This window comes from Odontesthes bonariensis, chromosome 23 (assembly GCF_027942865.1).
Source record: "Odontesthes bonariensis isolate fOdoBon6 chromosome 23, fOdoBon6.hap1, whole genome shotgun sequence".
In the NCBI taxonomy this organism is placed as follows: domain Eukaryota; kingdom Metazoa; phylum Chordata; class Actinopteri; order Atheriniformes; family Atherinopsidae; genus Odontesthes; species Odontesthes bonariensis.
This window is the reverse complement of record NC_134528.1, coordinates 12285767-12311293: the sequence shown is the minus strand read 5'-3', so window position 1 is coordinate 12311293 and position 25527 is coordinate 12285767. Positions and strand designations below refer to the sequence as shown.

At 43.2% G+C, this 25527-nt stretch overlaps 1 protein-coding gene across 2 annotated transcripts in view; it reads left to right on the top strand.

The window, feature by feature from the left end:
• Positions 1-25527, top strand: part of dock1 (dedicator of cytokinesis 1) — a 189502-nt gene that overhangs the window by 994 nt on the left and 162981 nt on the right. For both annotated transcript variants that reach the window (XM_075457886.1, XM_075457885.1), the window contains exon 2: positions 25258-25341. In XM_075457886.1, coding sequence (XP_075314001.1) covers positions 25258-25341 — 84 coding nt within the window. The remainder of the gene's footprint in view (positions 1-25257; positions 25342-25527) is intronic.

The window sequence follows — 25527 nt, the reverse complement described above, 5'->3', positions numbered from 1 at the left end:
GAAACATGTTGTTACCGTTGTGACTGCTAATCTGAACCACTTCATGTCACTATCCAAATATGTTTTATTTATGTGGGACCAATTCACAAATAAATGCCACCTGAGAGCACTTGGCCTTTTGAGAAAAGCAACTGTTCCCTTTGAGCAGCACTTGACATCAGTTGGGAGAAGACAACAAACTCTGGTTTTATCAGGTGGAAACCTTTGGCAGAGCCAGATTGCACAGGGCACCAACGGGTCATGACATGATAAATTAAAGACAAAAGAAGAAAAACAAATCTCTGATTCACAAGTCTGTTTTTCAGGTTCTGGGCTTTTTCTCGTATCTTTTTTAAAATTTATTATTGTGAGATATTGGATCATTTCTTGAAACCGTGTGAAAAGTGTTTAGAGGGATTAAAATATTTGGTGGAGCTATTAACAGCTCACGGAAATCATAATTGTGACCCCCGCTACACACTGATCTTTTGTAAGACGGCTGAAGAAAAAAAGACTTGTAAAGAGAAAATAAAGCTGTCAAATAAAGTTAATGGAGCAGAAAGTACATTCTCCTCTCAAATCTAATGGAGTGGAAGCATAAATTAGCATACGATGGTAATGCTGAATTATTGAACTTGTATTTAAAAAGTACAGTACTTGAGTAATTGACCTTGGTTACTTTCCTTCCCTGGCTTCTTGTCATTCTCACATATTTGCATGTCTGACTTTGCGTCAGCTCTTTATTTCCAGGGCCCTTTGTTCATTTTTAAAATGAATGTCGTATGCAAGTTTCTAATCGGGTGGGCATTTGAATTTCATATGTCGTACTCGACTGTCTGCAGGACGGTGTATGAGGGAACAACCTCATAAATGACCCTTATGAAGGGAAGACGGGGAGAAATGTTTAAGCCTGTAATGCATGACTTGTTGAATTTTGATGGATTCGTCAAGGGTGTTTGGAAATATTAGACTTGAATGATCTTGATTAATCATTCCCACAGTGCTGGACTTTAATGCCAGATTAATAGAGTACTGGCACTAATCCAGATTTTTCAGGGGATCCCCTGGAACACTCAAGTTCCCACAGTTTAGCAGCCCAATACGTGGGTTTTCCCACTTGAATTTGCTTTCATTACACTGGATTGTTATTTTTAATGCTTGTACTGTACCCCACCACAGGCACACTGAGCCCATTTTGGCTGTGTCCATTAGTGAAACAGATGGCTTGCAGCTATATGAGGGCTGATGATGCTGACTGATGGAGGATTTCAGCGGGTTACGCTGCAGCTTTGATTGGCGGCCCAGACTCCAGCTTTTAAATGAGCTCTGGTGTTTTCATTCTAGTCCTTGGTGTATGAGCTTGTGTGTTTCTGTTGTGTGTGTGTGTGTGTGTGAAACTGTGGAAAGTTTGCAGCCCTGGTTCTAATGATTTTCACACAATTCTCAAATAAATTAAAAGTTGAATTTCTTTAAAAATCATGGAGGAAATTCTCTCAGGGTTCACTGAATGCAAGAGTGGATGAGTCATTAGTTGAAAGAGAAGCAGCTGCCACATCACGGCTGCAGAGGATTGGTGGGGTGCAGAGCTATTGCACTTTTAATACTTCATGTGTTGACCAAGTAGCACTAATGAGCACTCTGTCAGACCTCTTATGCTCTCAGCCCTCACTCTGCATCTATTTCTGTTTCAGCAAAACTTTTGTCTTGCCATTTAACTGTTCTCATAATGGCCCCAGTGGTTTTGTTAGTGTATGTGGAAAAAAGTCTCTCCTTTATTCTTTTCCCAGCAGTATAGAGTATTGCAGTAATTATAAATGGTCTTGTTAACATACCAAATAACAGTATTTGTGTGAGCGAGGCTTTGTACAAGAGCTACCTCGACCACATTAACCGATTTTTGATCAAACAACAATAACTGATATAAGAATAATAAATATTTTTTGTTGTGTTGCATTTTCTGCAATTTATTATGTTCTCTGTGCGGCAGTGAAAGGCCAACCCCCCCCCCCCCCCCCCCAGTTTTCCTGGCCTGGAGCTAAGCTTGGGGGAACCCAGCTCATTTGGCTGAAAACTTGGCTAGCTGATTAGTTGCTGACTCTCAGCTTGGAGGTCCCAGCCTCTCTGGCTCTAGTTTAGCTAGTTCAAATAGTTCCTTTTTGAGTGCTTGGGAGAGCTCGCTCGGCTAGCCTCGGTGCTCAGAATTTCCTGACTTGCTTAGCTGAGAGCTCGATGAAAAGTCACTCAGTTGGGAATTCAGGAGCAAGCAGGGCTTGCAAACAGAGTGATGGGGATCCCTCAGCTGGAAGCCAGTCATTTGACCAAGAACTGGCTTAGCGATTTGGCTAGTTTGTGGCTCTTGAGGTCTCACTCATTTGCCCGAGTTCCCGGCTGCTCACAGCCCAGTGATCCTAGGCTGGCAAGCTTCTCGACCAGCTTTGAGCTCCCACAGCTTATTTAGCTTGCTGAGAGCTTTGGGTCCTTGCTTGGCTTTGCTTCTACAGTCTTCTCCACATAGCTTCTGCTACCTTCTCAGAGCTTGCTAGCTTCTCCTTTCAATGGTTCCTCATGATGCATGTGAAGTAACAGCACAGCCTCATTCTGCTTCTAGTCAGCATTGGTTCCTGAAAACAGTCTACGTAGGACATACTTGCTGTCTGACCTTGCCTTTTCAGAGATAGGTGGTACTTTGGAGGAAAAGCAGGAATCCTTAGCCATAGCAGCTATTTTGCTAATCACGCTTAAAAATCAGAAGTGGAATGTAAAAAAAAAACACTTTAGAAACAGGACATGTGATATATCAGTATTGATGATAATGGGGATAATAAAAAGGTAAATATTGATATTGTAATGATTGTAGATGATGGTATTTTTGATATCCTGCATCCTGTTTTGCTGTTTGAATCTGAGTCCTCTGACTAAAAGTGTTGACCTGTATATCTGCTTCTTTGATACTTAACCTGAGTTTCCACTCAATAAGACTAAGCCAGATAATGAGCATTGACTGTTACTGTATGAAAGACTGAAATGAGCTCAGTAGCTCTTCATCAAGCTCTGCAGCCTGATAAAGTTCCATTCATTTAAATAAACTGGTATAGAATGTGAAATAGATGGATATTTATGCATTCATTTTCGACTATATTATTAATTTAATTTGTGCTTATACCCCCTATCTTTAATTACTCTTTTACTTAATCTGCTCTTTTTCACTTTTTTAATTTCTTATTCTTGTATTTATTTCTTCAGTTTCCTTTTACATTTTCTTACTCTATTTATAAATACATTTTAATCAGTTGTTCATTTCTGTGCTTTATTTCTGTAGCTAAAAGGGGCTTGTGACTAATTGATCTGCTTAAACTGTAGTAGTTGTAGTAGTTGTTTTGCACTATTTACTGTACTCTTTTCTTTCGGTTGTAGACGACCCCTCCTGGCTCTAGCTCCAGTTAACTTTTGACCAATCGGCATTCGATCAACCCAAGGCATTGTTAGCTTTTTGTAGGACAGTTTGGACACGTCTGTCCAAAAATATGTCCAAAAATATGTCTGAAAATATGAACAGTGCTCATGAACACGCTCATTTTTAGCAAGGTAATGCACAACACCGGTTACAGACATTCTTTGAGTGGGGTTGAAAGCTTTTTCTTTCCCATCTGGTGAGAAGTGTACTGATATGATTTTGGAAACTTGGGTACATAATGCCCCTGTAATCCTCAAAGTCTTACCAGAGGCAGCAGTCACTTTTATTGCTGTCTCCATTGTTTGTGAGAGCAACTATTACCCTGAGGCACAAGTCTGATTTCCTCCTTTAAACAATGTCTTCAGTTCCAGCGGCATTTTTCGGAATGCATGGGCCCAGATTTCTCTCAGCTAGTCTTGCCAAAATCAAATACTACACCAGCACTCTAGAAGTACTGGAACTCGAAAAAACTGTTGTGATTCACTCCAAATGGAAAATATGATCAGGACCAGACTCGTGTTTCTTAACCCCTGTTACAGAGATGTTCGTTGAACATGATAAAACTTGACCTTGAGCTAATTTCTTTGCAGTCGTCTTGACGAATACCAACCAACTCAGCATAAATTAAAAGGACAAGGAGTTTTTAGGCCTGGTTATTCTCGTGGCGCCTCAAAAGTGATCCAAAAAGAGACTGAGAGATTTTTTTAGGCGTCTCTGGCATATGTGCTGAGTTAACTGGAAATACTTTTTGATGTTGATTTCAAGTGTTGTCTCATTAATTCTGTTTCATCAGGATTTTGCTGTTCCTTGACAAGCCCTGGAAAGTAAACCAGGGAAAACTAAGCAAGAAGACATGAAATCCATACATGACTATAGAGACCGTGACACAGATTGCTCATGAGAGCTGAGAAATTCTTCCACTCACTAATGCTTTTCTCTTTGAAGTTAAACTTTAGGTTCTCTATGACAGTAACTGCTCAGAAGAGGAGACACGGAAATTTCTGTGGACAGTGTTTACTTTTTCACCCGCTCACAGTTTTAGGTTTGGCCGAAGAGGAAATGCTGCTTCCTGGAGGCCAGATCACAGACTGGCAGCTTATCTGTAGGGACACACAGGGCTCTCCATTTTAGCTGTGGCACAGCTATGATTCATATTTTTAAACTGGTGTGTGGCAGACTGATGACCAACAGGGCAGACAACCCTAGAGGGCTCTCATTTGGAACAGGTTAGCAGTGACTGACACATTGGGAGCAGAAAATAGAGGCGCAGTCTTCTCTTGACTCGGGCCGTAAGTAATTTGTAAAGCCCTTACCCTGCTCTCAAGAAAACCATCTCCCACCCACAAGTGCACTAAGCGAACAAGTGTGGTTGCAATTAAAATGCACTCTTGGTTATTTCATAAATTCTAACCATGTGTAGAAAGGCCCACATTCAATTCCACCCTGCTCATAAAGGCCTTGCTGAGGTTATTTGGTGTGAACAGTGGGAGAATAGTTCTTTTGTTTGTAATATTTGTGGTGTTTCATGTTATTTTTTATGTTGTCTGGAGTCAATAAATATGGTAAGGGAGAGAGAAAGTGTTCCTCTTCATTGTCATCGCAGCCGTCCCTGCAGCATATTATCACTATCAATTCTGTCATCACAACCCATTCAGCATTACTAAGCAGACAGTTGACTTTTAAGGCTCTTCTACGCCAAACTGACGGCAAGAACAAGTGGTGATGGCAGACCCCACTGCTGTGTCTCTTTACGTCAGCAGTTTTGGGGAAGCACACCGGCAAAGACAAAAAGGGACATAACTTTGTTGTACGAAGCTGGAGTCCAAAAATGATTCATTAGGGTAAAAGCATAAAAACAACAATGTTTGTAGAGGTGAGTTCACTTTTTGATCATCCAACTTAGTGCTAGCTCAGTTATAAGCCGTTTTAATGTGTTTATACAGAAAAATTTACTTTTCACTTTCAACTAACGCATCGTATGGATTGTTTTGTATTTGTGTGCTATGTGGAGCATAAGAACTGAAGAGTCACTCAGCGTGATCTTGTTCACGGGCCGACCAGACGGTTATTTAAAGGCCGGCGCACACCTTTACGATTCGTGTACGATTTTGTCGGCCCGATGACTTCGCGTGGGAATCGTAAAGGTGTGCGGTAGCAGCCGACAAACGATTTTGTCGTTTGTCGTTTCATCGTATCAAATCAAACATGTTTGATATTTCCGTACGGATTTTCCTTGTGCCGAATACAATCGTATGTGTGTGCGGTCTCTGTTCCGATGTCATCGCGCAGGATTATTTAAACATCCATCCATCCTTCCATTATCTTCCGCTGGTCCGGGGATCGGGTCGCAGGGGCAGCAGCTTGAGCAAAGAGACTCAGACGTCCCTGTCCCTGGCCACTTCCTCCAGCTCTTCTGGGGGGACCCCGAGGCATTCCCAGGCCAGCCGAGAAACATAGTCTCTCCAACGTGTCCTGGGTCTTCCCCGGGGCCTCTTCCCAGTGGGACGGGCCCGGAACACCTCACCGGGGAGGCGTCCAGGAGGCATCCTAACCAGATGCCCGAGCCACCTCATCTGACTCCTCTCGATGCGGCGGAGCAGCGGTTCTACTCCGAGCTCCTTCTTCACCACGACGGGCCGGTGCAGAGCCCGCATCACTGCAGACGCCGCACCGATCCGTCTGTCAATCTCCTGCTCCATTCGTCCCTCACTCGTGAACAAGACCCCGAGATACTTGAACTCCTCCACTTGGGGAAGGATCTCATTCCCGACCCGGAGAGAGCATTCCACCCTTTTCCGGCCGAAGACCATGGTCTCAGATTTTGAGGTGCTGATTCTCATCCCAGCCGCTTCACACTTGGCTGCGAACCGCTCCAGTGAGAGCTGAAGGTCACGGCCCGACGACGCCAACAGAACCACATCGTCCGCAAAAAGCAGAGACCCGATTCTGAGGTCGCCAAACCGGACCCCCTCAACGCCCTGGCTGCGCCTAGAAATTCTGTCCATAAAAATTATGAACAGAATCGGTGACAAAGGGCAGCCCTGACGGAGTCCAACCCTCACAGGAAACATGTCCGACTTACTGCCGGCAATGCGGACCAAACTCTGACACCGGTCATACAGAGACCGAACAGCCCATATCAAGGAGTCCGGCACTCCATACTCCCGGAGCACCCCCCACAAGAGTCCCCGAGGGACACGGTCGAACGCCTTCTCCGAGTCCACAAAACACATGTAGACCGGTTGGGCGAACTCCCATGCACCCTCCAGGATCCTGCCGAGGGTATAGAGCTGGTCCACTGTTCCACGGCCAGGACAAAAACCACACTGCACCTCCTGAATCCGAGATTCGACTATCCGGCGGATCCTCCTCTCCAGTACCCCCGAAAAGACCTTACCAGGGAGGCTGAGGAGTGTGATCCCCCTATAGTTGGAACACACCCTCCGGTCCCCCTTTATAAAGAGGGGGACCACCACCCCGATCTGCCAGTCCAGAGGCACTGCCCCCGATGTCCACGCGATGCTGCAGAGGTGTGTCAACCAAGACAGCCCCACAACATCCAGAGCCTTGAGGAACTCAGGACGGACCTCGTCCACCCCCGGGGCCTTGCCACCGAGGAGTTTTTTGACCACCTCGGCAACCTCAGCCCCAGAAATGGGAGGCCCCACGTCCGAGCTCCCCAACTCTGCTTCCTCATTGGAAGGCGTGTCGGTAGGATTGAGGAGGCCCTCGAAGTATTCCCCCCACCGACTCACGACGTCCCTAGTTGAAGTCAGAAGAGCCCCGCCCTCACCATACACGGTGTTGACGGTGCACCGCTTTCCCCCCCTGAGCTGCCGGATGGTGGGCCGTCCGGAAGTCGTTCTCCATGGCCTCCACGAACTCCTCCCAAGCCCGAGTTTTTGCCTCAGCAACCGCTGAGGCTGCGTTCCGCTTGGCCTGTCGGTACCCATCAGCTGCTTCCAGAATCCCACTGGCCAAAAAGGCCCGATAGGACTCCTTCTTCAGCTTGACGGCCTCCCTCACCACTGGGGTCCACCAGCGGGTTCGGGGATTGCCGCCACGACAGGCACCGACCACCTTACGGCCACAGCTCCGGTCGGCCGCCTCAACAATGGAGGAACGGAACATGGCCCATTCGGGCTCAATGTCCCCCACCTCCCCCGGGACATGGTTGAAGCTCTGCCGAAGGTGGGAGTTGAAACTCCTCCTTACAGGGGATTCTGCCAGCTGTTCCCAACAGACCCTCACAATACGTTTGGCCCTGCCAGGTCTGACAGGCTTCCTCCCCCACCAGCGGAGCCAACTCACCACCAGGTGGTGATCAGTTGACAGCTCCGCCCCTCTCTTCACCCGAGTGTCCAGGACATACGGCCGCAAGTCCGACGATACAACCACAAAGTCGATCATCGAGCTGCGGCCTAGGGTGTCCTGGTGCCAAGTGCACATATGGACACCCTTATGCCTGAACATGGTGTTCGTTATGGACAGTCCGTGACGAGCACAGAAGTCCAACAACAAAACACCACTCTGATTCAGATCGGAGGGGCCGTTCCTCCCAATCACGCCTCTCCAGGTCTCACTGTCATGAGGCAGGACGAGGGAGTCTCCCGGAGGAGCACTCTCTAGTGCCTCCTCCAGGGACTCCAAAAAGGGTGGGTACTCTGAACTGCCGATCGGTACATAAGCACAAACAACAGTCAGGACCAGTCCCCCCACCCTAAGGCGGAGGGAGGCTACCCTCTCGTCTACCGGGGTGAACCCCAATGTACAGGCGCACACCCGGGGGGCAATAAGTATGCCCACACCTGCTCTACGCCTCTCACCGCGGGCAACTCCAGAGTGGAAGAGAGTCCAACCCCTCTCGAGGAGGCTGGTTCCGGAGCCCAAGCCATGCGTCGAGGTGAGTCCGACTATATCTAGCCGGAACCGCTCTGCCTCGCGCACCAGCTCAGGCTCCTTCCCCAGCAGAGAGGTGACGTTCCACGTCCCAAGACGTTCCACGCTTCAGTAGCCGAGGATCAGACCGCCAAGGTCCCTGCCTTCGGCTGCCGCCCAGCTCACACTGCACCCGACCCCCATGGCCCCTCCCACGGGTGGTGAGCCTGTCGGAAGGGGGACCCGTGTCGTTTCTTCGGGCTGTGCCCGACCGAGCCCCACGGGCACATACCCGGCCACCAGGCGCTCGCCGGTGGGCCCCACCCCTGGGCCCCACCCCTGGGCCTGGGTCCAGGGGGAGGCCCCGGTGACCCGCGTCCGGGCAAAGGAACACGGTGTATAAAATTTTCTTCATCATCATAGGGGATTTTATGAGCTGTTCTTTGTCTGATCCCTCATCTAGGATCTGTTTGCCATGGGTGACCCTACCAGAGGCTTAAAGCCCCAGACAACATAGCTCCCAGACTCATTGGGGCACGCAAACCCCCCCCACCACGATAAGGTGACAGCTCATGGGGAGGATTATTAAAACAGCCAATGGGAATAGCGCACTTAGTCACGTTGGACGACTATGACACAAACATTCTCCCTGTTCTCAATGGCACGATTACGGCGTAATCGACGCAGTAGAATTATGATAAATAATGCAAGCTGGGGAAAATCGATCGCCATTTTCAGTTTGAAAGTCACGTGATTTGTGGCTTCCTATTTCGGTTATGTGATAACATTCGGTCAAAAAAATCGTAGGTTCGCAAGTGTGTGTGAGCGTGTCAAATACGGTCCGAATTGTTATGCCGATCACCCGACAAACGATGCAACGATGACATCGTAAAGGTGTGTGCCGGCCTTAACACCATGATTTGGCTGAAAAAGCTGGGAGGAGTTACACTCCGCAGACGGCGACAGACGTTGCCTAAAGCTGATTGTCAGCTTGGTGTCTTAAGGCGGTAGCATGGTTGCCGCGTCTGTCACGGCGGTGGTGGACCGTGACGTCAAAATGACGTTTCAGGCCTGGCGCTTCCCTTGAACAGACGGCGCAGCGCGTTGTCGTGCACCAGTCGATTTTTGTAACTTGGCGGCGCCGAGCACAACGAACCGGATGGACCGATGTGAGACCAGGCTCAGTGAGGAGGTGCGTTTGTACAGGCAGCTGTACGAAACTGCAGTGAAACAGCACAGGGAGCACGTAAACTCCCAAAACTGGTGCACAGAGATGGGCAGAACTTTGGGGAAAGAGGGAGAGTTCTGTAAGAATGTGTGGAAGAAGCTACGGGACAGATACGTGAAGGCAAAGAAGAGGGCAGAGACTCTGTTGATGCCGGGGGCTTCAAACCTTCACCTCTTAACTGAATTAAAAAATTAAAATGATCCGAAAACTGCAGCAGTATCATTAATTACAGTATTCTTGCTCTTGACAGCGGCATTGTTTTCTTCTCCACTTTCGTGGTTGTAGAGTAGAGGTAACCTTCACGTAGCAGCGCCACCTCTGTGACGGAGAAAATTGCAACTACTGGCGCGCAACGACTTGCGCCACTATATAGGGTCCTATGGCGGGCACGAACTCGTGACGTCATCAACACCGCTCGCGCGAGCAGACGCGGCAACCATGCTAGAGCCTTTAGAGCCCTTTGAAAAAGCCCTCTGGTTTTTCTCTTTCTGTGCATGAACTTTGTCTTAGAAATACAGCAGACCTGATTGAAGTGTTCATGCTGCAATAAAATAAAGCAGCTTATTAAAAGGGCAGAGATGTTGTCAGGACAAGCAGGACAATGTTTTTTGTTAAAGAAAAATCTCTGTGGTATTCATTTCAGCCCGGTTGCATTTCTGAAGTGTGCAAAGAATGCACAGGGAGGCGGGAGTGTTTTTTTTTTTTTTTTTTTTCATTTTGTTGTGGTGCCCAGTATTTATGAATTGTATACCGTAAAAGGTGCTTTTGAGGGCTTCCTACAGGAAATGTGCAACTCTTTTGAACGGTTACTTAGAGATTGAACAGCATTAAAACCAGTAATTCCGACATTTTGCATTGTGGTGTTGGATTATTTGTTTTTGTGCGCTTGCAAAAAGATGAATCCGTCCACCACCTGTGACCTCTTCTCGCTGAGATGATTTTTTTTTTCCTCATCTATTACGACCGAGCTGCAGTTATTGAGCTGCCCCGCTGATCTATAAACAAAACGTCTTCCTCTTTCTGTCGGCCACCCCACCATAAATATCTATAAATCTTGTCAGGCTGCCTGTTAGGTTACTGTTTAAGATAGAGGATTTATACCCAGGGTTTACAGTGCGAATATACTGTTGTCTTTTTTCCTCAACAAAAATAATGAGAAATTCAGATATGCTGATCATTAACTCTCATTTTTCTCGGTACTCATGAAAACTTTTTACATCTTTCTCTTCTTTTGTCCTTGGAGGTCACTTTGCTTTTATTCATACTGAAAGGGAATTGTATATTAACTATGGCCCGTGCTGGTTGGTGAGGCAGTTCTAATAGTACAGCTCCCAATGGCTTGCTGTGAGATGGTGGCTAAGACAAAGACAACTGGCCTATTTAATCTGTGCATAGCTAAGGGATTGCACATTATTCCATCTTGGCTTACCACTGAGACAATGCCAGGGCATTTCTACATTTATGTTTTTAGAGTTGCTGTCATCAGGCAGGTTCAGTTGGGCTGGACATGGAGAGCAGATGAGAACAAGCTAACTTTAGATTGGAAATGTAATTTGCTTCTATGAAGTACATTGCTGATTAAGTCAGATTTTTAAACAGTGGTTTCTACTAAGCTGGAATGGTTAACCTTTGCAACAAAACATGAGAATATCCAGTAAATGTGGAGCCTGACAGAAACTGAGCGCTGTGAATCAGAATGAAGCAGTATCCTGTGAGATCACCATTTGCGGGCAACAGATATTTTTGTTTATACAGCAACCTCTGGAGAGAGGTGGTGCTCACAAATGTAACCATTAATCTTAAGCCTGCATGTTGGTTGTAATTCTATTCTAGTCTTTTACGTTGCAGAACCCAAATTATAAACCTGTAGTGATTTGAGCACTCAACATCAATAGATATGATCCATGTCAGTGACAAAAAAAAAACCTCCCCTCAGCCGAGCTGTTAAAGAAGTCACGATTGCTTCGAAACTTTATGTAAATGTCTTGGGTGGTGGTGGCAGACGGTGACACAGTATTACTTCGCAGAGCATTTTTTGATGATAGTTGACACATGTAGATGTCTTTAGCCTTTATGATACTTGCAGAGGGTGCGATGCTTTTTCGTCAGGGAGACGAAGGCAGCGAGACGCAAAGACAGCGAGACATGTGCGGGTTGAACCTCTTACTTGGCTATATAGACTGTTGTCCATTCCCTCAGTATTGATTGTAGACATGCCAAGCAGCTTGGGCCTTTGTCTGATATAAGTCCCGCTGTGCAGCTCTGACTTGCTTGACAGATGGTTAATGGTGTCTAATATGTCTGTGTGAAACAAGGGTCACTGATGCAGACATGGGTTTTTACATAATTTAGATTGCGCTTGTTTAAATTCATATACGTGAACCTCTCAACTGTCTCGTTATATGAGCAGGCAGAACTTTTGGTAACAAACTGGCGTATTCTGAAAGCATTGTACAGTGTGGTCTGCCAATGAGAAATAAGTTGAGTGAAACTATGAATCTGTTCTGACATGGCAGAACTCAAATCTAGGCAACATTAATCACAGGAAAGGATTTATTCAATATGATAAGGAGCCTGATGTTTTTTCCTGTTTTGTCATAACTGCTCTGAAAATGGTGTCAGTCAGTAAATGTGTTTCACTGTGAATGACTGTGAAGTGTCCTCTTTGGAGTAGTTGTTAGCGAACAAGTGAAAAGCAGGCTGCCAACCTCCCAATGGACACTGGCTCAAAAGTGCAATTATTTTTTTTTTTTTTACAGATTGAAGGGGGAAAAAAAAGGATAAATGAAACACATTTAGCCCATATTTAATTTCATTGCAGGTTGCAATAAGAGAAATAAGGATGCGCCTGGGAATCAAACCCAAGACTTTCTCAGTGCTGATGCCCTTTGTGACCTATTGAGCTACACAGACAATTTGTGAATCTAAAAGCAAATGTTCCCAACCTAATCTGCTCCTCCCTCCCTGCCACCGACCCCCGTGGGCACATGCAATCTCCCACGTGTGTGTGTGTGTGTGTGTGTGTGTGTGTGTACGCACACACCAAAACGACAATATACCAAACTTTATTGGCACCATATTTTTTCCAAAACAATAAGTCAAAGTTTTATTATCGTAAAATAAACCAAACTGGCCACCTCGAGCTTGCAGGGATGAGATTTGCTTCAAGTTGCGGTGATTCTGAAAACCTGAAATGTTGAATTTGTATTTCCAACTCTGCACTAAAGTTTACACATTAAGACAATGTTTGCACTACATGTTGTTTGATTCAGGACCTTGCATTGAGTCTTCTCTGTTGGTCTCCTTGTAAAGTGTGTGTGTGTGTGTGTGTGTGTGTGTGTGTGTGTGTGTGAGAGAGAGTGTGTGAGATGCCGTTTTAATGAAAAACCACATCAGTCAGCTGTTTGTATCGAGTTGTAGAACAACGCACAACTAATGTACCTCAGTATGTAAGAGCAGCACTTCATCCTCATACAGACTTTTGCACATTTGTGTATCCGTTTTTTTACAACCTCTATGAAGTGAAGGCTGCATGCTCTTCATGTGGTCTTTGGCACCCCATCTATCTAAAGAACCACACAGCTCTGAAGTGCTAAGGGGTAAAGTGGACTTGCTACCTTTCCACATGAATCCACATATATCCACATGTGCACATGTGCATTACAGCAGCAAGCGTAGAGTTTTAGTAACATCTACAATGACCCCCATTACAGTGTCCTGTGTTCCTGTTTGTGTTGACAGAACAGCACTGATGTATTTCCATATTTAAACTTTGAGGAAACATAAAATGTTTTGTAATGACATCTTCTTTTGGACTACAATTGACTTCTTATGACTGTGGAGAAACGCCTTTGAGAACAGTTATGAAAAGAAGCCGGAGTTGTCCAGACTTCACACCATTCTGTTTTCAAATGGAAAACAATGTTAAATGCGCCGTTTGTGCTCACCAGTAAGCTATCAATTATCTGTTTTCATATTTGAGTTGCACTTTCAACATAGTCTTCCATGAACTTCATCTCGGCATTTTGTTACGCCATTGTTAATAGGAGTCAAAATAAACAGCACAGTTGCCCTTGGGACCAGCAGTCTTCCAAGGGCAGGAACTGGCTTTGAACAGCTTGCTCAGCTTGTATTGAGAATTCCACATCAGCCAAACACTTTAGTTGAGGCTTTATTTCATGAGAATGTTGAGCTTGCAGCTGGACTAAGGATGTGCCAGTAGGTGAGTTCACACTGGGTGGCCAGACTGTTTTAGTGGGTCAAGCATGGGCTTAAAGAAGCTGCTCATCGGGGAAACGTACTTCCCGAATGCTCATTTGCCCATAAGCCGAAGCAAATTCCCCACTCAACATATTTATTTTGCTTATGTAAACTTCCTCAGAGGTATGTTTTTTAGTCATTATACTCTATTGGTTTTGAGTCCTCCAGTCCCACCTTGAGATTCACGCAAAATCCCAGAGCACAACATCACTGAGGCTCCTCGGGTTATAAAACTGTCAACACTAATATCAGCTGCAGTCCATATTAATGTTGCATTTGTCACCTTTAAAATGTCCCATTGGTCCTTTTAGAGGCTTGTAATTGAGGTGTCAGTCAGCGATTGTGGTTGCAGACGGGCTTGAGACTGCTGCGTGCAGCGAGACAGACTTTCAGTGTGGCTGGCATTTGATGAAATGGCCTTTTGTGTGTTTGGGTATATATATATATGTGTGTGTGTGTGTGTCTGTGTACGTCTGGCTAAATACTTGATAAAGTCAGAAGAGTCTCCCGAGGCAGCTTTAGATTCAAGTGAGTGGCAGCTTTACTTTGTGACCAACCTTTAGGGATTTAGATTAGGATGTCTCACTGATATAGCTGACAACTCAGCCTCATTTTGTATAAGAAAGGAGAACAGATTAATGAATTGAATTTTTCATTTGGCCTTCAACACTTGTACCTGACCATTAAAACTTAACTACTTCTCTTTATTTGCTTGGGTTTATCAATACTACCTGATCAATTAGATTTACTCTCTTCCATCTGATTTATGCACACACGCCTCCAGAAAGGTGTTCAAAAAATGCCTTTTCATTCCCACTGTAGGGTTGCAGCTTACAATTATTTCCACAATCAGTTAGCCTGCATGAAAGTAGTGGAAAGGTCTTAACAAAAAAAAAAAAAATCCCTTAAGCCCACAGTTACATTGTGAAATGTCCCATTTTGTCCATTCAACAAAACGAAAGACATTTATTGTACTCTGATAAACAGCACTCACTGCTCATCACGTTAGTAATATTTGTTCTGCAAGGCTATTTTAAACACTTACTTGGAGCCAATTGTTTTCAAGAGAAAACATTTGATATTTGCAACTAAATCAGACCTGTTTGCAAAAGCTCGCCTGTAATGTGTTAAGTCTTAAGTAATAATGATAGACATTGAAAACAGTAGCCATGCGCACAATTCTAAATGTATTAATTCTTTAAATATGCATTTAAAATGCTAAATTCTATACGGCACATAGACTATACCTAAAACCACAAACGTACAAGTATAGAAGCAGAATAGCATAGCCATTGTTTTTCTGCAAGCCCCCCTGTTTCCCATCCCTATTTTTGGAACGTGGATGGTGAGTCATTTGGAAACCACAAGCATCACCTTTTAAACTGCAGTTTCACCAACGAGAGACAGAAAGTAAACAAATATATACACTCTGCAAATGCTTTCGCTGCACCTTGCTATTTGCATCTGAGAATCAAAATATGAAGCGATAGATGTAGTAGTAAGAGTGTCTATGATTATACCTACAGGTGCCATAAGTTCTATTCAACTGTTTCTGTGGATGTCAGGTTCACTTCTGCTTCTGTGGTGTGTTGGAACCAAAGGAACTAAGTTCCATGGTTAATGTGTATTTATAAAAGACCAAAAAGTGATGTTGTCAACGGCTAGAGCACTATGCCCTTTCAAATGGTGCTCCTCAATCAGAAAAAGAGCAGAGTGGTGGTGGATCTCAGCAGCTTTTAATCTTGAGGCCCAATGAACTGTTTGTTCTGTCGTTTTCCCTGAGTGAATAAAACGATTGCCCTGGGTGGTATAAGGGTTAATTGATTGGTTAATTGACATCATTTATTGCAGTAATTTAATAGCCTCTTTCACACAAGCCTTTTCAAAATGGGACTGATGTGACTGAGTTGCGCATCATGGGAAAGTACAGAGGTGGAAAAGGGGGTCGAAGTCAATCGGCCGCTGACGCGTCTCTGAGCTGAGCAAGGGAGGCTGTAACGGAACTAATCCCGCAACGCCGGCCTGATACGTGTGAGGTCACAGCGATGCGGGGCTGAGCGTCCGCTGATTGGTGCGTGAGAATTGCATAGAAGAACAGCAGCGGGTTAATTAAGACAACCTTTTATTTTTGCCTATAAAGCTCAAATAATATGTAAAAGAGGTTACAGAGAACTTCAGAGTTGTACATGATCTGTGAAATACAGCATGAAGTTCAGTCGTATTGAAAATCAAATGGTTTCTTCAGCAACAATGGAGCTAAGTGTTGATGTTGCGGCGTCTTGACTACTTGTCTTTTGAATATTCCTCCTGTGCAAGATTGCTTAAATCTTGTTCCTAAGAATGTCTGACATTTTTATTTTCATAGTTTACTTCAGGCAGCTGCTCCTGCCACTGATCTTCCTGATCTCTCTTTTATTTATTTTTTATTGAGGATGTTTCAGCTCTTTGATGCATTGCTGCTCTGAATTATTACGTCTGCTTTGATGAGACACAGTCTCAGCCTTATGATTATAAATAACCTCATGAAAAACAGGTCCAAGGCATTTCCTGTTGCAAGTTTTTTTTTTTTTTTTTTTTTTTTTTTTTTTCTCCCCTCTTCCCTCTCTGCTAGCGCCTCTAGATTCTGCACATTCAACCCGATGAAGGTCAAGTTCTGTGTCACGTCAGTGAAGTCACGCAGTAAAGTTGCTGAGTCGATTGCAGAGTTTCTCTAAATATTTAAAGGTGATTATGCCATCATCAGCTTTCCTTTCACAAGAGATATAACGCAGGGCTGAAAATAATTGGCTACGTCTTGCTGTGCAAAATGCCCATTTCTGTGGATTCTACCGGCTTCTTCATCCTGTTTATCTGGTGTGTAGATCATGATATCATGGTCATGATATCATGTAGAATAGCGAATCTTTAAAATGATTTTCCAATTGAGTGAATGAGTAGAAGAGAACGTGTTTCAAAAAGCCCTTATTCATTCTAAAGCTCTGGGGATGTGTGTGCACAGTGAAGGCAGATTTGCTTTGCAGAGTCGGTGCAGATACTCGTGTACCACCACAAATAACACCAGACCACTGTTTGAGAAATTCTCTGAGAAAGGCTTTGCTCGGTGCTCTGTAATGAGCGAGGATGTGCTCTCTGTCCCTGTTGTATTGCAAAGATGATTTTCAATTAAAGGAATAAGTCAGCTGTGCTGAGGCAGTGGAGGCGAAGTTATCATCCCGCTTTAGATTGTACCCCAAGGCCTCTGCTGGAGCTGGGTGAATGGCAGGAAGTTGTGCCAAAGGTTATTACAGCTCTTGGCATCTAAATCTGGCACTTAGCAGGTTTCAAGACCCGCTCCTCTCTTCACCTTACTTCTCTTTTCCCACCCACTTCCCCTGCTGTACACGGTGTGCTCTGTTCTCTGTTTATCTTTTTTCTTAAATGAGGTATTGTTAATCTTCCTGGCAGTCAGAAAAAAGCATCAGCATTTCCTTCTGGTCTACTGAAAGGGCCCCTTCTATTGTTATACAGTGATATCTTGAGTAGCATTTCCTGCTTGTCTTTTACCAGGAGTAAAAATCAGGTTTAACTAGTGAGAGTAAGACCTGTGCCTTTCATGTCTCGCTGCTTAGCCACTCTTGTACTCATTAAAGGTTAATTGCAACGGCGTTATCTCCACTTTCTAATTGCCGGGAAGATAAAAGGCTGTTGTGTATGTGATAGGTCTAAGAGGAAATGGGATGATTTTGCTGGTATTTCTCTGTCCTGAGATCAATGTCTCAATTTGCCTCTAGACTGGAGCCATCAGGCATTCTATCTGAATGCTTAAACCTCTTATTAAACCCTTTCAGAGAGGGACTTTAAATTAATTATCCTGTTTTAGCCGCTTTGTATGCCTCTGATAAAGCACTCTTCATTTGAGTGTTATAAAAATACTGTATATTTGATGACCCTCTTTCACATTGCATGCCTCTCTCAATACATTTGTGAATTGGAATATTTCAGCCAAATTCCAGTAGACTACCATGGTGTATTGTTTTAATTAAATAACTTTGATTTCTTTTACAAATTCTATTAGTTTCTTAAGAATAAAGACATGGAAATCTTTGAAATGTCTTTCCACATGCCTGCTTACGTTAACGATTCCAACACGATTGGGAAGCTTTGATACTTTTCTGTCCACCTTTTTTGTTGTCAGCTGCTGTGCCACAGCCTGAGTGCTTTTTGTAAACTGTGGGAGTTTAGTAATGTAATTATCTCATGCTGATGGCTTGTGTTCACACTCAATTGAGGATGAGGAATCTGCAACTTTGGTGCTCAACTGCCATAAAACAAGGTTTGTATGTGTTTTTTTTTTTTTTTTTAAATAATAAAATCTTTAGATTATTTGCACTGAATTATATCTACGAGGAAGGCCAAGTTCTCATATTTTCTGGAAGTTCACAGACCGAAGTAGAGCTTGTAGTATGGAGTGTTAATCTAGGAATATAAGCTGACAAAATACTCAAATTTCAGGGGATTCAGATGAGGAGCATGCTTCTATCTCCACATGGATGATTGACATATCGTAGTATAAACACTTTTAGTAAAGCCGCACTATTTCTCAAGCTATATTCCGCCCATGATGTTTAAACCCTGTATGACATGACAGAATTCAAAGCGAGATGTAGATGTTTGTTTAGCTCATTCAGAACCACTGCTTTCTTTAGTGTGCATCATGTCATGGTGAGGGAGTCCAGTACAGGAGGTACTTTATGTCTGCAGGCAATGCGGCAGGATGAGGTAGATAAACCTGATCCGTTTGTCCCCTTAAGTCGTTTTACATTCAAAATGATCTGGCAGATGATTGAAGGATGTTTGACTTTTTGGCGGCCGAGCTTCCCGGGGCCAGTTTTGTCTGAAAATCAACAAAGCTCATCAGGAAAACTCAGTAAATACCTGCAACCCTATGCCCAGACAAATCATCTCAGATGTTTGAGAGGATGCACTTGTTTTGTACAATGGTCATGTTCCAGATGTTTCAGGTTCTGAAGAACAGCTTATAAAGCATTTTGCATCCAAGTCCGTATAGAAAAGAATTATTTTTATTTTCGCACAATTTTTGAGATGCTTTAAATTTTTACAGCTAGATGTTGGTAAAGCACAGACAACTTTCTTTGATCTTTTTACACTTAGATCTCTTTCATCAGTCTTGGGTAGTCATTTACAGATAAATCCTTCTGTGAATGCAGTATTCTCTGTGTGTTCGTGTGTCTTATGTTGCTCTTCTTTGCCAACTCCTCTGTCCTGCCTCTGAGACCCAAACTGCAGCTGGAGTGGAATAATTGTCCTTTATTCATTCTAGCTGCCTGAAAAAGGGTGTTCACAGTCCAGTCCTTGTCCTTCAAGTTAAGCACTGCATTAAATAAATTTTCCCTTGCTCAGTTTCCTTGCATATACCATTTTTTCTTTTTCTTTCTGTCACATTTAATTGATCGCTCTCTGAGACAGTTTTTTCCCCCCTCCATCTAATCTTTGTTTACCTTTTGTTCAAATCTATGTCCGTACATCCTTAGTTTTTGTCTCTCAAAATAAATCTCCAACACTTTCAGAAATGTGCCACTTGTTTTCTTTGTTCACAAGACTTTACTTTGATCTTTAAGCCTTTCTAACTGTCCGATGTAGGACCACAGCCTGGACTGAAAGGTGATTCTTTGATATCGGTCATCTGGGACATTTTCCTTCATTTTTTCTCTTTTCATTTTTGGACAGCCAAAAATCACACAACTGTGTACCAGGCTTTAAGGGCAACTCTGTACATTTGTCTCATTTCACTGCGCAAACCTCTAAGAAATGCCAGTAGCCCCTCCTTCTGTATCAACAGTTCGCCCGGCTACAGATGCACACCCTCCAATCTGAAACTTTGGCATGGATTTTGGTGTGAAACAGCTCCGTAGATCCACAGTTTTGAGTCGTACCGTGCTTTTTGAAGCAACATTTCAAAAGTTCTCGCTTTATACTCGCCTGACAATTAGATGGATATGCAGCTTTTGTGTTCTCCCAACACATTTTGCTGGAAGTAGTTTGCACGGATTACATGTTCTTTGCATCATCTTTGAGTCTTATGTTCAAAAAAAGCACATCAAGGAACTGAACTCTACAGATCCCCACTGGCACAGGACGATAACTGTGTATGCCCCGACTCTAGATGGTTGTCGAAGTTTCTACAGTCCTTGTTAACTCTGAAGTTGCAAATGGACTCCTATACTCTATTGACCCAGCCCTTACAGAGAAAGGGAGAGAGAGGCGTCATGCTCCACTCTTGTCTTTTCCTCTCGTAGTACTGCTTGGTCTGGGATTTCCTGGTTGCCTGTCGGCTTACATCCCATGGGAAATTTTTTACAAAGCATGAGAAGGCTCAGTGTCTTTCCAGTGAGCAGTTTCTGTGTGCTTTTCCTTCCCATCCCTTCTTCATCAGCATACTGTATTATCATCTGAGTGTAATGATATGTTATACTGTGCGTGGATTAGTGCAGGTCATTAGTGAGCGCAAAGTGTAGAATTACAATCAGTCCAGTGTTTAGATGAGGCTGCGTATAATTGTAGAGAGGGTGTAGACGTGTGCTGGCTAAGTTGATAGGTCTGTAATCTGATTCCTCACTCGTTTCCGACGATGATGATAATGTTCTCAGAGTTTGCACGCCCTTATCCAAGAGGTTATGTATGGTAATGATGCTACTGTTTATTCCGTTTGCAGAAAATCATTTGCATGCCACATTTGAGGGAGAATATGGTCCACTTCATCATGCTCTTCTTCTTCTTCCTCTGATGGATTTTCCCTCCCTCACTGCTTCCTAATTGACATCAGTTTACTGGAATCTGCAAGTATCGCCTTATGAGTAATCTGAGTTGTCATTTTGTCCCCACATGGCTAGAATTCCTTTGGTTCCAGTGTTAGATTGCACAATCATTGCCTCACATGCCAGGGATATGTTTGATGGTCGTCATTTAGTCAGTATTTTCCCAGGGTGTCGTTTGTGTTCCTTTTTGAAAGCCTTTCCCACTGAAGATATTCCCGGTTCTCTCAGCTCCCATTTGTTTAATATTAGAGTGTCACATTGGCAGTTATTACAGGGCCAGTTTTTTTCGTGTACTACTGATGAAATATGAAGCTCTATCCCTTTTAGAGCCCAAATGACAGTTTAATTGGAGGCACTGTGCTGTACAGTGACAAGGCTACTCTGATGCCTCAACACAGATTAATCCCACCTCCCTTTTGATTGCTCTGTTGCTTTCTGCCCCTGTAGGTATCTTTTTGTATTTCAGCGTGGCTTGACTGAATACATTTCCCGAGGTCTTTGTTCTGTTGTCAGGCCACCGCTCATGTTCTGGTGCATTCCCTGGGCTCATTGGATTGTTTTGGGGATAACAAAATGCACTGTGGACACTTGGGAAACAAAACGATATATAGAACTGAATAAAATAGGTGACACATAGCATTTCATACTTTCTATTACATGATGAGGTAGTACTTTGCTAGATATCAGAAAGAGACCAACAGATGGTCGGTGTTGTGTAACTTTAGTCATTTTTATTTTTGTGAGGTTCTATTTTGACCACTGACCAACGTCTTTCTTTTTATTTAGCTTTACTAGGGCTGTGTTGATTATGAATTATTGGTAGGCAATTTTTGGTCATACAAATAACGTTTTATATGGACAATGTGCTTTATCACTCCTTCTCGTGCTTTTCTTGCAGAATAGTGACTTCAATCGGCTTGCTACTGATTATAAAAGAATTAAAGGCAAAAATCAGCCCAGTTAATCTACCTCTAGCTTGTAGTCAACTTTATCAAATGCTGGAAAACCGTGTGGAAATGCAACATTTCAGTCAGTTTCCCATGACTGTTTTCAAACAGTTATGATGTTCAATGCCACCAGGATCCCAATTTAGATTAGAGTAATTGCAGTTGCATGATTCATTCCTAACTGCGACAGCCTCATGCTCCTTTCATAAGAACCTTTATGTTGTCAAGATATTTGTCTAACCTTTTCGACAGCTGACACATGCTGTACTGCAGTCATTACTGTAATGTCCTCTGTTATCAGGTGTCCTCTGTAAACAGAATGAGGAATTCAAATAATGCCAAAGTTAATTTAAATATTTAATCAGTACATGAATAAACAATCGTTTGTAAATGATCTCGGCTTCCTGTAGGTCGTGAAAATCCTTACTTTGTCTTGGTAATAATGCTGTTTTTTTTTTTTTTTTAATTATTATTATTTTTTTTGGGCTTTTATGCCTTTAATGGACAGGATAGTTGAAGAGAGACAGGAAGCAGGGACAGAGAGAGGGAGAATGACATGCAGCAAAGGGCCGTCCGATGCGGGACTCGAACCGGGGCCAGCTGCAGCGAGGACTGTAGCCTCTGTACATGGGGTGCCTGCTTAACGCCGCCCTAGATGCTGTTTTTGTTTTTTTACTTTAGTTGACTTCTTGTACTTGAATGACCTGTTACAAAAAACACATGCTGTACTTTCCTGTGTGGGAGCAGTATAGAATGCATAGAATAACTTCACCCCAGTAGCAAAAGCAGGAAAACGTAAATGCTTGTCCAACATAAGCACCCAAGAGCTAATGATAACATACATATGCAAATAAATGAATCACTAAATGAATAACATTGTGTGCCACCTGATACCATCACGAACCACACTATAATCAGCCCTTTAAGTGGCAGGTGGTTGTGGTAGAAAATGGTTGATTCAGCTGCAGTACCATCAGCTTGCTGCAAAGGTTTCAGTGCCTGCAGCGAGGGCTTTTTTTTGATTAAGCAGTGAGTCACCTTTGGAAACCTCTGAAGTCGCTCTGCATGCATTACAGCAGCAGCACATGCATACAGATGCTCACTTGTGTCATTCCTCCCTCCCGTACACCTCTTTCTCTACTTTTCCTCTGAGTGTTTACGTGTATGTCGTGTATAGGCTCTGTGTGTGTGTTGTTCTTGCGTGTGGGCTCTTGACAGATTTGAGCATGGCTGTTGGACAATGACATGCTGTTCACCTCTCACTTAATTGGAGAACAAGTGTCACCACCAGTCAGGATTTTATTGTCTTTGTAATACAACCATGACATGTTGATGGACCTCTGGCAGTGGATGCCATGTTTGTTGGTTGGTAAATCAAAGGCTTCAGAGGGAAAGGCCTTCGTTGCTGGCCTTTTCAGAAGACAAAAAAAGACCTCTTTATTTAGTGTAAAATGAAGCAATTTTGGTGGAAGTTTTTTTGTTTTTTGGATACATTGGTTTTCTAATTTCATTCAGAAGTGCAATATCATAAATATTTGTATTTGGTTGGATAGAAATTTGGATGGAATTTGTTGGAAAGAATGCCGATCTGTAAGAAAAATGTTTTTTTTTTTTAAAGTGCAGTAGGTGCAGTATTCCATGTTAAATAGCCTATTGCATTATTCCATAGTTGACCTGTCTCTTGATAGCAGACTTGGTTATATTAGTTTGATATGAAGTCACAGTTGATACAGGATGGAATGAGTTGATCACTGTGGTTAGCGTTAAAAAAGAGCCTAGATGTATAAGAAGCGCTCTTGCACCAGCTTTACGAGTCCTGACCAATCCATCTGTGTTTTCTGCCATCAACAAAATGTTGCAAATACATTTTATCACTTCAGTTTTCAAGTTGTTGCGCACATTTAATCAGAGTCCTGCTGCTTTCTTGCAACATAAGTGGTAACAGGTGGTGTTAGCTATGAGACAACTAAAATTCTGTAAATCAACAAGATAACTCTTAACAAGTCACACTGACAGTATGAAAAGGCATAGATTCCTAAGTAGGTGGGATTTAAATGTTGTGAACGTTGTGTGGAGAGATGAAAGGAATTAAATGTGTATGTTTTTACAGATCCACATGTATCGAGCTTACGTTTGGATCTTCTATTTATTATTTTCTTTTATTGCAAAGAGTTATTTGTGTTTGGCAGATTTTGTGAGAGTGATCTGCCGAAACCTTGACAGGCCTGAGTCGAAGTTAATACCCTCTGTATTCCATCCTGTATCAATTCATTAAGTTGACTGACGTAGTCAGCAAAGCCAGACCGATGCAGTTTTCCTTAAACGAAGAGCAGCGAGTTGAGCGACCGTTACAAGCAAAAACCCCCGTTAATTGACATTACATTTTCCAACAGTTACACTGCACACCTCTGGTTGTCTGTCATATCTGTTGACCATTTCCTAGTTCATTTTATTAGTAATGGTTATTATTTACCAATTAAGATCCCTAACTTCATACACGGCCTGCTCACTGGGCTCTCTAAACGGGCTGTAAGACAGCTGCAGTACATCCAGAACGCTGCTGCTCGAGTCCTGACTAGAACCAGGAAATACGACCATATTAGTGCAGTGCTCAGGTCTCTGCACTGGCTTCCTGTCGCTCAGAGAATAGACTGTGCTCTATAAATAAAATTGCCTTGCCTTGCCTGAATATGTGGGCTTCTTAAAAGAACTGGTTTTGTTTGTATGTTATATTGTCTCACAAGTTATTATAAATAATATTTGAAATTTCAGACCGTTTCATGCCACTGATTTAAGATGATGGCAAATTAAGGAAAGTACACAATTTCAAAGAGAAATCTAATTTTCAAAGTAAATAGAATATTAACAGGCTAAAATATGACTCTTGGGCCACTGAGTCCCATCAGTTTTTTTTTTTTTTTTTTTTTTTTTTCTTTTTTTTTTTTTTTCATTTTGGTCCTTTTTGACAAAGCCATGTTGAAGAAAATGCTAAGGCGCTGCACCCGAAGTCTTATATTGTCTGTCAAGACCCTGGTGTTTATTCTGGCAGCGCGTTGGCTGGAATATTGGACGACTTCTGTTGTAAACAGCCTTGCAAGTATGCTCAACTGACTCCAAGGAACATCATTCAATAAGAGGATATATAGCAGTGGGCCATGAAAATGCTGTTATTGCGTGGATGCCATAGTAACAGGAGTATTGAGACAGGACTAAGAACACACGCGGTCAATATTTAGTTTTCTTTCATTCAGAAAAAAACGGCTGTTTAAGTGTTGACTGGAAAACCAAACGGGTGCTTTTTTTAAAATAATTTTTTCATCTGAGAACATCCAAGAAAGTCGAGAGCGCTGTGATATTTTATTTTCCTGCCTGTCTCGTCCTGTTCTAAGCAAATGTGTTTATCCCCGTCATTGTTGTTTTGGCGTCATCCGTCATCCGTCATTATTGATTTCTCTTCAGTAGGTGGTAGATATCTGTTGATATCACAGCACAGCTGGTGCCAGGCCCAAGCATCAAAGAGTCAGACTGCGTGGGTGGACATTCTGTATATGTGTGATGCTTCTACTACACATTCCAGTGGCGCATAATTCGTGCCACGAGGGAGCAGAATGCTTTATTGCCTTTTTTTTTTTTTTCCCTCTTTCTGTAATACCTTCTTCTTCTTCTCTTATATTGTCCCCTCTCATTTTTCTTAAGCAATCTATAACTACGATGCCCGGGGAGAGGAGGAGCTGTCACTGCAGATTGGAGACACGGTGCACATACTTGAGACATATGAAGGTGAGATCAGACTTCCCCATGCTGCGTGTGATCAGAGCTGCCAGTCCAGAGTTGAAAGATATTTCATCTGATTCGGTTTTTACCCTTTTATTCTCCAATTTTTAATCAAAGCTTGGTCGTGAAGATGTACTTCCGCTTGTTTTCGAAGAAAAAAATAAAAGAAATAAATCCTAAATGTGCACTCAC